General features: G+C 36.1%; 1 protein-coding gene across 2 annotated transcripts in view; it reads right to left on the bottom strand.

Annotated features, from left to right (window-relative positions):
• Positions 1–16388, bottom strand: part of LOC103034420 (protein Atg16l2) — a 48488-nt gene extending 32100 nt beyond the window's left edge. Inside the window, exons 1-9 of one of the 2 annotated variants that reach the window (XR_002652042.2) lie at positions 15881–16388; positions 13874–13940; positions 12092–12143; positions 11458–11531; positions 10575–10826; positions 9683–9748; positions 7388–7480; positions 6743–6796; positions 4706–4811 (exon numbers count right to left, since the gene is read on the bottom strand). Coding sequence is in view for 1 of the 2 variants with exons in the window: in XM_007236804.4 (XP_007236866.3) it covers positions 4706–4811; positions 6743–6796; positions 7388–7480; positions 9683–9748; positions 10575–10826; positions 11458–11531; positions 12092–12143; positions 13874–13940; positions 15881–16013 (897 nt within the window). In the remaining variant the exon portion in view is untranslated. The remainder of the gene's footprint in view (positions 1–4705; positions 4812–6742; positions 6797–7387; positions 7481–9682; positions 9749–10574; positions 10827–11457; positions 11532–12091; positions 12144–13873; positions 13941–15880) is intronic. The other variant, XM_007236804.4, reaches the window with a different exon arrangement.
• Between the last annotated feature and the right edge of the window lie 40 nt (positions 16389–16428).

Raw genomic sequence — 16428 nt, 5'->3', positions numbered from 1 at the left:
CATGCTCCCTTTAACAGCTTATTAGCAAGAAAAACTGACTGAACTGAAGTGAAGTGTTTCTCTTATTCATTCTACAATGTGTTTTTGCTTTAACATAAGGGGTGGAAAAGGAATAACACAGATTGCTGAAATGTTGCTTTCCAAGAAAATTCTGTCAGTTTCAAGACCGGCAGAATCCCTGGGCGTAAGATGTTTTGTTCATGTCAGCTTAGTGTGCTAGAAGCCAGAACAATGGCAGGTTTTGTCTGATTCTTTCACATTAGTGTTGTATTCAGTTATTTTGGTCAGAATGCTGATGCTAGCTTTCACATTGCCAGTTTTTCCACTGCTACTGTAAATTATTCAACTCAGTTCCTACAAATATAAATCAGATGATAAATCTAAAATACCTTTAATATCAAAATCAACTGTAAAAAAAAAAAAAAAAAAAAAAGTTTGTGCAAGTAGTCAAAGCTTCTACCAACATTTCATCTTTTATATTTATCTCACTTTGCTGGTGTCAGGAAGCAGGGATTTGAACACCAGTAAGCCACATGGTGGGCAGCAGTAACCTACTGCGGTCCACCAACCCTTGCATAACAACAAAGCAAAAAATATATATATTAGTTGATATCTGTACATAACACATGGAGGGTAATTTACATAGCCCGCCTTCAATGACTCAATGGTGTATTTCTTACTGCTTTGTTGTTATGCAAGTGTTGGTTTAGCGCAGTGAGTAACACTGCTGCCCACCATGCAGCAAACTGTGCTTTAATTCCCTGCACAGGCAAGCACATCACGCTACACCAATAAGAGACCTGGGGCAAAAGGCCTAATGCCACAATCATTTGTCTCAAACAAGAATTAATCAAACAGTCTATTTTTTTTAGCCCACTTTCTAAAGTTTCTTTATTTTCTTTGGCATCACTGAATGAGAGAATACCCTGAACTGTGGGGTGTTTCACACCTGCACATTTTAGTCCAGTTAAATTAGACTTTTTCCAAAGATTTATTGACGCAATTTGTCACCTCAATCCAACAACTCTAAGGTGTTCTCTAAATGACTGTTTAGGTGCAGGTAATTCTGATTTATTACCCAGATAATTACTAGAGCTATAAACAAATGTCAACACTGCCAATCCTCCAGGTAATCCTCCACTAAATACAGGATCTTCTTCCTGTATTTACTTTTTTTTTTACTCCTGCCTCATACATGTTTGTCCAATAAGAAGGGGTGCATTTAATACTTGACAACCGACAATTTCTTTATATAAAAAATATAAAGAAAGCTACTTTCAATAATTGACCGAATAAGTCAAAAGACTTCAGAATAATTTTTACCAAACAAGGACTTGTTTTTTGTTAAGTGTTAGAATCCTTCACAACAGTATCCACAAACTCAAACCTCTCCCTTTATCCCAGTAGCGGTGCACATTAGAGATAAAAAATTTAAAAAACCCGATATAGATCATATAAGAATCTAGACACTGTTTCAGCCCAGATTTACAGAAAACTCAAACTGCACTTCCTATTTACTTATCTACTTTTTCTTAAAGCACACTGTATTTTTGGTATCCCTTTTATGTATGGACAGCAAATATAAATAAAATATGATTACACAAACAATGATTGTATTGACTAAAATAATAAGAAACATCCTTTTTTATTATTTTGACTATTAGTATTTTAGTTTTTTCAATATATCATCAATTATCAAATTCCTGTTAATATTTGCATCTCAATTTCATTTACAGTGCAACATATTTCAGCTATTAATGTAAAAAACTTGAATCTCCTAGAATCTCTTAAAATTACCTCTGATATGAGTGACTGTCTTCTATAATTGTTTTGTAATACTTAAGTAAATAAAGGTGCAGCTTTAATAAGCAAATGGTCTAGTTTTGTAGGAGATATACAGAATTTACAGCATCTGTTACTGACTGGTGTTTATTACAGTGATATTTTAAGCCTATGCCAGTTAATTATTCATTCTTTTATTCCTCATCTAAAATTGAATTTAATTATACAGTTTAAAACACTTTAATGGTGAATGTCATTAAGTGTAATGAAATCTGATTAATTAAACACAGAAACGAAAAATTAAACATCCAAAATGTGGTAATAAAAAACCCTAAATAAATTGTCATTTATTTTACAGATATTTTACTGTTAAAATAGTAGTATAATAATGCAATTACACATTATTATACAGATCAATGGCATTTTTTTTTACTATTTTTAAACAAAGTTGACATTGCAGCGTGTTCATTTTAATAGGTGTTCTCTCTAATAAACCCAATGGGTAAAACTGAGGCCTGCAAAACGTACTGATGTTATGCTCAAATACCGTACGACAAATTATAACTTAACACAATTCTAGTAACAGGCCTACCTGAAGCTAACAGAGATCTCCTCATTATCCTCAAACCAGAGTCATGTAGTGAGGAGGGAGGAAGAAGAGGGGAAACTGCAGCCCTAACCCTCATTTGCTGTTGCTGAAAATAACACACTACATATGCAAATTGTGACATTTGTGCAATTAAGGAAGTCATGACCTCTCCGCCGCTCCCACAGCTCAGGCTGGTGCTATGCTGTGATGCTAGAGTGTGCAGCAGAAATGAAAATGACCCTGTGTGATGCTGCTGCTGTGTGACAGAGCTGCACTGAGGCACAGAGGGACACTGTTCTGCAGAAACACACACAGCCTTTGTCCCAGCATGCCCACACCAACCATGGACCACCAGCCTCCTTTCACTGGTTTACGCATAAAGCAAAGACAAGTCATCTATCAAGAAATCTATCTATGAGTCCTGTTATGCTTTTATAATAATATGCTAATAGAACATTATATGCAAGTGCCCTTTAACTCATCCAAGGGCCATGTGGGTCACTATCAATATATCATGCCTTTTGTGTCCTTAGCATAGTTGTTATAGTTAAGGCTTTAAATATTTACTCTGAATAAACACATCACACATATAGAGGAACGTTCCCCTTTACTTTACTTTAAAGTACCTTTTGCACATTTTGTACCATTTATTTTCATAAACATAAGAAGTCTAAGAATTCCCACACAACTATTTTATCTTGGGTAACCCCATCCCTTTAAGAAAGTAACCTTTGACATCAGCAACATCACAACCTTCACACTGATTTAAATTTTTTAAGGAACTGAAGACACTTGCTAAATGTACAGCAATCATTTTAGTTTAACATTAATTTCACATGATATTTCTCATATCGCCTCTAAGCTGTCCATCCTGTCCTAGTAAGATATCAAGGTCATTACAATAATTTTACAAAATCAAAATGCATCCATGAAACAGAACAGGGCCCCCATGAACAATTCAATGTAAACAACAATTCAACTAAAATAAAATCAAATGCCAATTTTCAACATCATTTCAACTGTCCATCCTGTCATTGTCTTCCCTGTCATGCAGCCTCCCACGACAGCACAGGATACAAAATGTGAATAAGCTGGAAAAACACTATTTCTGTGAGAAAAGGGCCTGTAAATGCTGTCAATTGTTTTGAAAGCTGCAATACACTAAAAGGCACAGAATAATAATAATGACCCATGCACAACAATGTTGCCTCCACCAATCTATCAGACCCAGAATTGATCTAATATAATATTATAGCTTTAATATTGTAAAAAGCATCAGGGGTTTAGCAAGTTATAATTTAATTGTATCTTAAAGAAACATAATATTTAATAAATTTGCTTATTTTATGTCCAAAATAAAAATCTATTTAAAAACACAAAATGCATCATACTGTAATTTTCTTTTCCCTGTTCTTTACTCTGTGATATTTACTACTGTGTACTTTAAGCAAGCTTTGTAAAATTGTACAAATTAGAAAATGTTAAATAAAATGCTGATCATAAAAAAACATGAACTATTCATTATGGTAAAACTATTAAATTGAGGAAATTATTTTTTTAATAAAGAAAGAAAGAATGATTGATTAAAGATGGGTATTTATTGAGAGAAAGAAAAAGTGAAATGATGTATTAATTGTTTGGATTGTTTAAAAAAAATGATTTTAAATTGTTTTATATTGTACTCCCTTAAATAAAGGTGCTTTAATGGTTCTTTGCAAAATGTCACTAAAAGGACTACATTTAATTTCATTAAAAACCATTGTAAGAGTGAGTGTGTGAACAACAGTGTATTCTCATTATGTCCTTCAAATCATTTTAAATGTGTGTGTCTTAAGATCTGGCAAAATCTAGCAAATCTGTATTAATGTGATGTGTGCAGATTATACACTATATATCCAATACAGTTGTAGACACTCCTTTTAATGAATGTTTTTCAGTTACTTTAATCTGGGCCCATTGTTGATACAGTTCAAACGTGCCAATGCTTAAAAAAACTAACAGCTTGTGTAGTCCCTGTAGAGAGGCACTGCCAAAAGAATACAGCTCTCTGGAGCACATAAACATGAACCTATTGGCAAAGACTCTTAGTATTGAGCTGTAGAGCAGAAGAAATGTGTTTTGTGGAACAATTTAATTGCCGATTGTACATTTTATAGTAATTTGTTTCTAGAACAGTTCTAATTACATAAAATTGGTGTGAGGTCAGTTGTAATATCCACCCCAATCAGCTCAAATAAAAGGACCTTCATTCATTTAATTGATCCAAACAGAGGTTATTTTATATTTTATATTTTTTTGTGTATTTGCATACATACTAAGGATTCAGAAGCTTACCAGTGAATAAATAGCTTTGGCTGGAACTCTAGCAGCTAGACAAATTCCTAGAGGTGTAAACAGGTCCTCTTCCAAACTACACACAGAATTCCCTCGTCTTTTCTTACTGAAAACAGAACACATCAACACACACACACACACACACACACACACACACACACACACACACACACACACAAACACACACAAACACACACACACACACACACACACACACACACACACAACATCACCATGAGACACTGTTCATAACTGACAGATGTGGTTCACTGCACAAATGTATTTTGATCTGTTTGCTAGCAAAATCATAAAAATTGAGCGAACAGGTAAAACTGACCTAGAAATGTTTACTCCACACAGTTATGTAGGCATGAAATTAAATAATACAGACACAGTCATTCAGATTAGTACTCAGGATTTAAGGCTGTGACAAGGCCAGAATCTACAGGGGAAAAGAACTAGATGTGTTTCCACACAAACATGTTGCTTTTTTCGTTTTTACACAGCATGCATATTTACAATATAAACAGACAATAGCAGTTTTACTCCTAAATAATTACGTTGATAAAAGTGCATTAATTGAAACATGTAGTAAATTAAATGTGTGCAGATTAAGAGGCAGCAAAACACACATAACCAGCACACTCCAAAAACTAAAGTGGTTCACTGAGCATTGCACTCAGAGACTTTATAGAGTTATAGAAAAGCATTAATATTATTAAGCAATAATATGCTTTTAAAGTTTTGAAAAATTATAGATTCATTTGGTATTCAAAATAACAAAAACAAAGACCCAATACTGTCAATAAATTACAGTGCAGAATGCTTAAGCAGATTAATTATCCCTCATAGCTCCAGTACCAGAGCTGAGATAATCTAGACATAAATTAATCATCATAACTTCATGCTTGATTTTACAGAAGAGCTTCATAAACCCTAATTAACCTGTCTGAAATGTGAATCTGCACCGAGCCAACAATCTGGGAAATACATTTTTCTTCAGTCAAACTAGATTATTGTATTGATTATTTTATAGTAAAAGTGATGATTAAATGAACTTGATTTAATTAATTGGTGTTTTTTGCAACATGTATTCTTTCTAGTTGCATCTGTAGACTATTTCCTTGTAAAACATTATTTACCTACAGCTCTGGAAAAAAATAAGAGCAATTCAGTTTCTGAATCAGTTTCTCTGATTTTGCTATTTTTTATGTTTGATTAAAATGAACATTGTTGTTTTATTCTATAAACTACAGACAACATTTCTCCCAAATTCCAAATAAAAATATTGTCATTAAGGGCATTTTGCAGAAAATGAGAAATGGCTAAAATAACAGAAAAGATGCAGAGCTCTTAGATCTCAATGCAAGAATAATGCAAAGAGAACAAGGTTCTATACATAAAGTTTGAAGAGTTCAGAAATCAATATTTGGTGAAACTCTGGTTTCTAATCACAGTTTTCATGCATCTTGGCAGGTTCTCCTCCACCACTCTTACACACTGCTTTTGGATAACCTTACCAGTCCTGGTAAAAAAAATCAAGCAGTTCAGTTTGGTTTGATGGCTTTTGAACATCTTCATTCCTCTTGATTATATTTCAGATGTTTTCAATTTGGTAAAAACAAAGAAACTCATCATTTTTAAGTGGTCTCTTAGTTTCCAGAGCTGTATGTATGATGATAGATATAGACTTACACAACATATGTGTAATGACATAATATACATTTTACAGTGAAATTAACTGCATTAACTGCTATTCCTTTCATCTCTTTTTACTAATGCAGTGTCTGTTCAGCTTCGTGCATAACCGTCATCTGTTGAGAGATGATGAGCATTTATAACACTCTGGACACTAATAACTGGTTACTTAATGATGTGTGACATTAAGTGCGTCCAGTGATGTTGCCACCTACTGGACACAGTACAGAATAGTTACAGTGATTTATTCTCTGAGACAGCTCACATAACCTACACATTACAGGGAGATAATCTACAGATTCACTTTGCAACACTAATTAAGAAAAAAGGATCACTTACTCGAACAGATCTCGGATGGAGCCGAGAATTCTAGGTGAGGTAGCTGAAGCAGACCTGTAAACAACCCACAACGACCCAATCAGGTACAAGGAGACATAACATACAATCCCAAGGTCCTGACTACTATACAATACTAATCTTTATAACCATAAATAAATGATTAAGGTATGGTTTGTGTTTCAAAATAAACTGCCTCCTGCACAAAAGGTCCTCACTGGGAGCTATCATTATTATCATGCCTTATTTGTTGTTTCACTTCAGCCATATTTCATATCATCTCATTATCAATGTGGTTGATGTATTGCAGTGAGCAACAAAACTGAATTTCCTGTGGCAAACTAGGGTTTACTGTAAATCTTCAGCTGAGCAAAAAACACCATGCTACTCCAATAAGAATCCTTAAGAAACACTACATTCATTTATGAGCTTATTCGTTTAGACAGGCCTAAAACTTTTCATTTTAAACATGCTGTTCCTTTTTCAGTAGCTTGATTCAGAAATGGACAGTCAGTGCTGTTACTGTGAGATACTGGAACTCATCAATCAATGTGTGTGTTCTAGAATTTCTAGCACTTTTAGAATGTAGTGATTCTAATATTCAGATAATAATCACTTAGTTTAATGATTTATAATTAGTTTAATTACCTGAAAAGTCGTCCATGGCTTCTTTCTACCTTCTCTCCAGTCTCACTCCTCGGAGACAAAGGTGATGAGGGTAAAGAAGCACTTTGGGGAATTCTGGAAAAAAATAAAATCATGGAAAAATTCATGGAATAAGACTCAATCCTATATGAACATTTTAACACTAGTTAAAATGTATTTGTTGGAGTAACTGTCTACTGTTAAGCCTGTCAAAATAATTGCAATATCGTTTATTTATTGTACCACAAATAAACATGATCTCAATAATTTTTGATAATCGTGATATTGTGTGTTTATTTGTATGTTTGTTCATGTATATTACAGTAAACAGTATTTTACAGTCACGCTTCAATGATTGTGAATCCAGTAGGTAAAGAATTAAGTATATAATTCCCAAACTAATTATAATAAATAATTAATTCAAATTTTGTTGTCTTTAAAAAGTGTATAATTCCTTTTTTTGCTATTCTGTTATTATTATGTCAGTGGCATTTATTAGTCCTAAAATTACCAAAAAAAATTGTGTATCGCAATAATTTCTGGAACAATATATTGTCCACATAAAAAATCTAATTATGACAGGCCTCACATTTAGCTCTCACACTGGTAACACTGCCTGATCAGAAACCTGTTAACAATAACCATAATAGCTCAGCCCAATCAGCTCTGCCCTGCCCCTAAACCCATACATCACTGCAGTGCCCCTTCCAACCTACCTCTTCTGTTTTTTAATAGCATTTTTCTGAATTTGTTCAGTCCCACCAGCAGCTCACCTGTGTCGTAATGCACAGAAATAAATGCTGCTTAGATGACCTTCAGAGTTTGAAACATCACTTGATGTTTCTCTTCTCCTTGTCTTCAAATGGCAGAAAAAGACAGCACTGACACCACTGACAGCACCACCATCTCCCAAACACTCTAAACATCACTCACTGTCCATCAGGACTGAAAGCCATTGTGCAACTTTCAGCTTTCTGTTCACCTGCATGCTTCTCCTTCTGTCTGAACACCTGTCAGCCTGTCTGCCTCACGCTCATCCTCTACATGAAAACTGTCCAACAGTAGATAAAAAAGCTGAAGTCTAACCTAGACAGAGAGCATCAGTTGATTATTTAATATTTTCATCAAAGTTCACCATCACTTGAATATATGTAAAAAGCAGGGGTGTAATGGTAAAGAAAATTCTTCGTTCTGTATGGTTTGCTATGTTTTTGTCTCATTCTCAGTACGGTTAGTAGAAAAAATAAAGAGGCTTCATAACAACAATGGAACTTCATTATAACCATGTTTTGTTTTTTGGGATGGAATGTTGTAACGGGGCTCGAGCTCTTTTATTAAATGCTTGAAACCAGGGTTCCCTACTACTGTCATCAATGAGCTTGATTGTGATGTTTTATTGGGAACAAAAAACAGCATTACTTTAACTGCTTAAACTACAAATATTTTACTAAGCATATTACTGGATGCATTAGAGTGTCTGAGTTCTTTTTAAAGAAATATCAGCATTAGATTGTCAAGTCAGAGTTAAACTTATTAGGGCAGGCTATGGGCTAAGTCAGTAGCGAGTTGCTAATAACAACAGTGCTACAGCTACACTTTCCGGGTGCAACACTCCTGTGAACATTAGTTCCGCATTACGTTCATTGGTTCCACAAGTCTTGTGTAGACTGCCTGCACTCGTGTATTCTGTGTGCGTTTGCGTGAACCGAATCATGACTTTGCGCCGTGATGGTTTGTTAAGAATACACATACTGTTACACCCCTAGTAAAAAGATTTTTTGCTTTACTGATTAATAGCAGATACTGAACAGTGTTCAGTTGCCTTCACACAACTGAGATAGAGCAAACATTGGTGCAGTGCTGCAAGTCATGGGATAGTAGTACGTAAATAGTGTGTAAATTGTGAGGTGTTATCTTGTGAGTGGCAAGGCACTGTGAATTATCAGAGTTTGAGTGAGACCTGATGGCTAGTGGGTCCCAGATGGATGAAAAAAATGTTCCATTTTCAAAATTGTGTGGATATTTAACAATGCTCGAGTCACATGCTCACTGGGAACATGTCATAGATAGCATTACCACCCACAGTGGAGAGCACAGTGGTATTAGTGCTAATAATGGCTCTAGCCAGATGTCGCTGGTCACACACTAACGACTCTGGCAGAAATCCATCCAAAGCTCAGTAACTTGTTTTTTTTTCTTCCAAGGGATATCAAAGTCAAGTCAAGTACTAGTAAAAACACAGTAATAGTCCCATGACATCTGGCATGTCAGTGTATAAATCTCAGTATGAACACTTACTCTTCAATGTTAAGCTTCTTACTGGCCGCCACTTCGAGTTCCTTATGACGCCCCGCCTCTCTGGCCCTAAAAAGAAGATAATGTACCGTACACATTAGGTTGGCCTAATAAAAAAGGTGCTGGTCACACATTAAGAATTTACTTGTAAATTATACATTAGGTCAAAAGTTTGGACACACCTTAAATTATTACTAAAGTCATCCACACTATAAAGAACAACATACGGAATTATTTAGTAAACAAAAAAAGTGTTAAAATAGGCACTTCTTGCTTCAATCACAGCTTTGCACATCTTGGCTAGATTTTTTCAGTCAGCATTATGAGGTGTAATCACCTGACATGGCTTTTAGTTAACAGCTGTGCTGAACTTGTCAAGAGTAAATTACTTAAATTTCTTGCTCTCTTAATGTGTTTGAGAGCATCAGTTGTGTTGTGAAAAGGTATAGTTGGTGTACATTGAACAACCCTATTTAAGTGATGTTCTAATCCATATAATCCAAGAACTACTCCACAAAGTAAAGAAAAAATTCAAGAACTTTGAAAGTATTCTCAAGTGCAGTCACAAAGACCATCAAACCTTATGAAACTGGCTCTCATCAGAACCGCCCAAAAAGGAAGGCCAAGAGTTACCTCTGTTGCACGGGACAAGTTAATCAGAGTTACCAGCCTCAGAAACCACAACCCCAGATAAAAGCCACCTAAATGCTTCACAGAGTATTTTGGTTTGTTTAAGGCATTTAAGTTACTATACGATTTCTTACAGGTTCCTTCACAGTCGATACCTTCAGTATTAATTTAAAATGCAGGAAAATAATAAAAATGAATGAGAAGGTGTGTCCAAACCTTTGACTGGTACTGACACCAGTAATAATGCACTCTTTTACCCTCATACCTGACTCTCCTCTCGTTGCGCGAGTTCATGCGGGCAGCAGCCTGCTGTTTCCAACGGACCATGTCCTCGACCAGTTCAGAGCCATGGAGCTTCTCCTTGCGGTAAACTGCATCCATGTGCTGACAGCACTCCAGCAGGGCGTCGTAATCTCTCTTCAGCAGCTGGTTCCTCTCCTGCACTTCCAACACACATGTCTGCAGGGTGCTGTGCTCCACCTGCCCTGCCTTAAGACCATCCTGCAGCTCATTTAGCCTAATAACACACAACAGTTTACACACTCAAATATAAAATAAAACATGCCTGACCAAAAAAATGAAACTCATTGATGGATCTATTTTTTGACCTTGTTTGTACGCTTAAGACAAAAAACACAGTTAAACACCACAATGTATTACATGTATCATCACAATGAAAATTCTATTACCCATATCTATGAATTAGTTAACAGGCAAGTCAACAAATAGCAGAAGAGATATAAGAAGAGGTTATGTGACATAAGTCACTCAGACAGAGCATACCTGGCTCTTCCTATAAAATGTTGATATAATTCTCTGTTCTGGAAATTAGACTGTGCTCTAAAGTGGGGATTTACAGCACCAGGGATAAAAAATATTCTATTTGATTCTCATAAAAATGTTCTACATAACCCTACTATATAAAAAATACAGAAGAACCACACCAACATCCACTGATGTACTAACTTACCCATAGGGCTTGTATATTAGCAATAATTTTGAGTTAAGTATAAGTATCACAACACAAGTGTTAAAATCCTGATGCATTTTGGAGCACATTTATTTTTAACAGTGTTAATGTGATGCAGCATTTGAAATTGAAAACTGAAAAGTATGGAAGAATGTTGCATGTTTACAAGAGGTCTTACCTGGCATGTTGCTCGTCAAGAATAGCTTCCTTGATTTTAATCTCCTGCCTCAGCTCCACAACTTGGTAAGCAAGCTACACAACAAAAAAAAACAATGCAATCAATCACTACTGAGTCACAAAGCACTCCGCGAAATGCAGCAACAGCTTGCTTAGACTTGTCTGTGTTTGCTTGCTGTTTGATTTTACAGACTGTAATATAGAAGACTTGTATTTATAGATTTTCTCACACACATCATTTCTTGACCTTGTGGCAAGACTATGAAACAGTTGGGGTATCCATTACTTAGTAATCTGGGTCACCAACAAAAAAAAACATAATATATAGTGTGAGTGTGCATTCATGACTTCTTCTAAAATCAAGAATTATAAAAAAAAAAAAAAAAAAAAAAAGGATAACCTGTTTTTTTTTTTTTTTTTTAAAGAAACTAGCTCTGTTGTCCAGAAAAGACTTGGATGTGCAGGGACATTTCTACACCTCTAGCCCACAACTCATGTTAAGCTGGCACAACGCCAGCAGGTATACGTTTACGTTTTCCGAAGTGAATTTTTCTGTTGGCAATACTTTTCAACAGAAACTATTCAAACCTTTTAAAGAATGCATTTCACTACTTAATGAACCCATTTCTCCATACCTCGCCAGTGGCTGTCTTCAGTGAATCTTCAGAGGAAGGAAGCAGAAGGGGCCTGAATGGATAAAAATAACAGTATACATTGAAAATATGAAGAAACAATATTTTAGTTGGGAACCAACTTACTGTCACATGCCGTCATAAAAAAATATAGATTTGTCTTTATGTTGATGTTGTATAAAGGGATTTGAAACTCAAAGGGCATTTACACACCAGCACTGTTTAGTCCAGTTAAAACATTCCTGGACCTTTTGTAATTTTAGTGTGGTTCGATTGAGCAGGTGTGAAAACAGTAATAGCACTCGAATGCGGATCAAAAACCCGGCTTGAGGCCTGCTAGAGGAGGTGTCTCGGTCCGGTCCCAAACGAACTCTGGAGCGTTTCGCTTGTGGTGAGAACATGATTCGGTCTCGATCCGACCCAGCTATCAAATATACTCCTTTTATTTGAGCTAAACTGCTGATAAGGCACAGTTTATTCTGATATATTAGCCAGATAACGCTAGTTACCAGAGATATAAACAAACGTTGTGTCCATGCACGCGCGGCCTGTGCTGCGGTTTACTTTGTGTACATCTGCACTGCACGTCCAAACACTGAACGCTGAAATGCTACGCTTTTAAACACAGTGTTAAACCTGGAACACAGAAACTTCTCGCTATAATTACTTTCTTGTATATGTATATTTACTCCCACGCCAGACAGCTCTGACCAATCAAAGGACATGACGAAAAAGCTCCAAGTAAACAAACTCAACTGATTCAGACCACAGTAACGAACAATAGGTGTGAAAATGCCCTTCTAATATTAGCCAGACAATTAGCACAGCTAAACAGCAAGAAGCAGAGACAGTGTTTGCTAATTGCTGTGGTAATTGGCATTATCGGGCTAATATATTAGATTAAACTGCACCTTATCAGCAGTTTAGCTCATGTCCTTACCACAAGCGAACCATTCCAGAGTTTATCTGGGATCGGACCGAGAACACCTCCTCTAGCAGTTCTTGGTCCAGTTTTCATACCTGCCTAATCAAATCGCAATAAAGGTACAAACGAACACGAGTCCATTTTAACCGGACCAAATAGTGGTGCTAGTATATTTGATAGCTTGGTTGGATGGAGACCATCAGTGCATCATTCGTTCAATTGATATTCACTTGAGAATCAAAGTCGGAAAAAAACAACATTCGTTTGTTTTTTTGTTTTTGAATATAATACCAAAAACAAATAACAGCCTTTATTTTCTGTTTTTTTTTATTATTCAAAAAAATGTGGAAATTAAATAAACGGACCAGAAGCCGAACTTGATTTTGAATTTTCACTAGCATCTTATTCTGATTTTCATTCCACATTAAATGTTTACTGCAGTTACACACGGTCATCCTTCATCAGTAAGTGGTTTATTTCCATTATTCATGACCAGAATTTACTGTATTTATGTATTTATGTTCCTTTGGTTGCAAAAACCAAACTTAAAATGTTTCTTTCCTTGAAATGAAAGTGATGAAGTGATAAAGCCAGGAACTGGAGTAATGGCCACAGACTGAGGGCATGACCGACATAATCAGTTGCTTATCAACTAAACGGAAAAATATTTTACATTTTTGTAGACTGCAAAAATAATTAATAGTTGCAGCCATAATTAATATAGTTACTTACTTTCATTAGCAGACAAACACATCTTAGAATAAATAATTACAGATGAACCACATAACACCAGTTAAAAAATAACGTCCAGTTATTTAGTCTTAACACACCAGTAGAATTATTAATTAGTGTGTGTTTACCTGGTCGCTGAGAGGATACCTTTGGTGATGAAGGCTTTCTGTGTACACCGCTCCAACAGGTTCACATCTGCAACACACACACACACCAGTTTAGCCAGAGATTTCACAGGTTAGAAACATATTCACACTTCACTGTGAAACACTGAGCCAAATCAGTTCTGCTGACACTATTTCCCACCAAGCAGACATGACAGGTCTGCAGGTACACAAGCCAGAGTTTCACACACCCCTCACATTCATTTCACACCTTATTATTCTCAGCTTTTAGGGCATTAGGGAACATATTCAGAACTGGAGCCTGGAGTGATTAAACAGTGTGGAGACCTGGTGAAGATATATTTTTTGCTGCTTAACAGATGTCATAACTTATTGCACGCAACACTTTTGCCAATATTTTTGAAAATCGTGAACTATATTATACCCTGAAATATTGTGCTTTATCACACCCCCTAATGATCACATTAGGGTACTACTTTTTAAGCTGTTTTTAGCAACAAAAAAAAAAAAATCACACTGTTCTTAGTTCCTATTATTAGAATCTGATTTTATCTGCCCAGTATCATTAATTTTATTTTAATATTGGATATATGGAGATATTTAGAGTGCAATTTTAGTATCATGACATTCTGTATCACTGACTGTTTCTGTTACAAATCTGATAAAATTCTCAACTAGGGGCGTGTCATATGCGATAATAAAACATACTCTTCATTTTGCTGCAGTATTGTATTCTTTAAATATTTAAATTCAGTGTTTTGTCATCTCGCCAAGAGTATAGTTATCGTGAAAATACCATGAACTATTGTGATAATATTTTAGGGCCATATCACCCACACCTACTGCTAAATAATGTTAAATAATTATTATGAGTTTCTGAGGGCAAAAGAGGACATCACTAGTTAGCTAACCTACAGGTCTGCCCAGCCAGCAAACATACGTGAAACACCCTACACCAAGTTTAACAGAGTAGGCTTTGCTGGCAACCAGAGTTGCCAGGTTTGCGGTTTTTCCGCCAAATTGAAAATGCAGTCGCGGTTGAAAATTGAATCGTTTTTTTTGGGCTACTTTATGTAACGTCAACACGGCAGGAAAAAGTGTAAAAGTTGACACTAAAATCAATCTTCCGTGGATTACAAAAATAAGAGCCAGGAGAACATAACTATGAGAAGATATAAAACATGGACAAATAAAAACCGTTACCATTGCATTTTGATTTTACTTTTTGTCATTTATTATGCAGTTCATCACCAAAAGGCAAGGCCAAAGTGAAGCTTTTTTTCACAATTAACTTAGCTTGTTCATCTTAGATTCGACAGTGAAATACCCCTATGGTAATGAAAATGAAATGGCAAAAAGCCTTTTTAATTTGAATTTTATTTTTGTCATATGACCCGCGCTCAGGTAAGTAAATTAAATTGCAAATGAAGTGATTTTAATTTTGTCATAATAGTTTTACACGTTTTAATATTAATATTTATTAATAATATGAAAATATTTTTTCATACATACAAACTGTATTTGCATTTTCATTACAGTGTTTTCATTTAAGTTTTACAATATAATATATAATGACAAAGGACAGTATGAAAAGAAAGAGAGAGAGAGAGAGAGAGAGAGAGAGAGAGAGAGAGAGAGAGAGAGAGAGAGAGAGAGAGAGAGAGAGAGAGAGAGAGAGAGAGAGAGAGAGAGAGAGTAACCAGAAATCACCAGGCTATCCAAAAAAAATGCTAAAGTGCAGAGAAGAGAGTTCAGGAGGGACAAGAAGAGAAATGAGTAAAAGTCTGTAGCAAAGTAGATATAGTGATGATAAATCCCCAAGAAACAACATACTAAGTCGTACACTCATAGTTGTTTTGACATTTGCTACAAACGTGTGACAGACATTATTTTGGGCTAGTTTCTGAAGGGCGGGTTTCAGACTGACTTTGGGCTGGACCTGGCAACCCTGCTGGCAAACAGTTTATTAAACAGCAGGATAATGTATGAACTGAACACAGCTTGACTTACAGGACCGAATCACATCCTGGAAGAGGATCTTCTGCGCCTTATCCCGACTCTTCAGCTGTCGTATGATGTGTCGTTTCCAGCTCTCGGGACTTTTCCTGCACACTGGTTTCTCCGGTTCCGTCGCGGCCATCATGATTAGCTAGCGAAGACGGCAGCGCGTCTTTCCCGAAGCACTGCAGGTAAATAAAGTCCTCATGGCTGCTGCCGCTGGTGTCAATAAACCCGTTAAAAACAGTGAATCCGAGACGCCGGACTGAGCCGCGGTCAACACCAGCAGCACAAACTCACAGCAACAAGTTAGCGAGCGAGTCAGCCAATCAGCGCTGTGACACACTCAGCCGTCATCACGGAGGACCCGCCCCTTCCAGAGCAGGCAGGAGGAAAAAGAGTAAAACACTGGGCTTAAAAAACACGCAGACACACAGGGAAGTATGCATTACTGCTTAGTGACTAACTCCAGCATAAGGCACCAAATGATCATTTCCATCCTGATTATTAGTCCTCACTTAGCAGGACAAGCCTGTTTCTCTCATACTTCATCCAGCTGA

Source organism: Astyanax mexicanus, chromosome 18 (assembly GCF_023375975.1).
Source record: "Astyanax mexicanus isolate ESR-SI-001 chromosome 18, AstMex3_surface, whole genome shotgun sequence".
Lineage (NCBI taxonomy): Eukaryota > Metazoa > Chordata > Actinopteri > Characiformes > Acestrorhamphidae > Astyanax > Astyanax mexicanus.
Note: the sequence above shows the minus strand (reverse complement) of the source record. Positions and strands in the feature narration are given on the sequence as shown.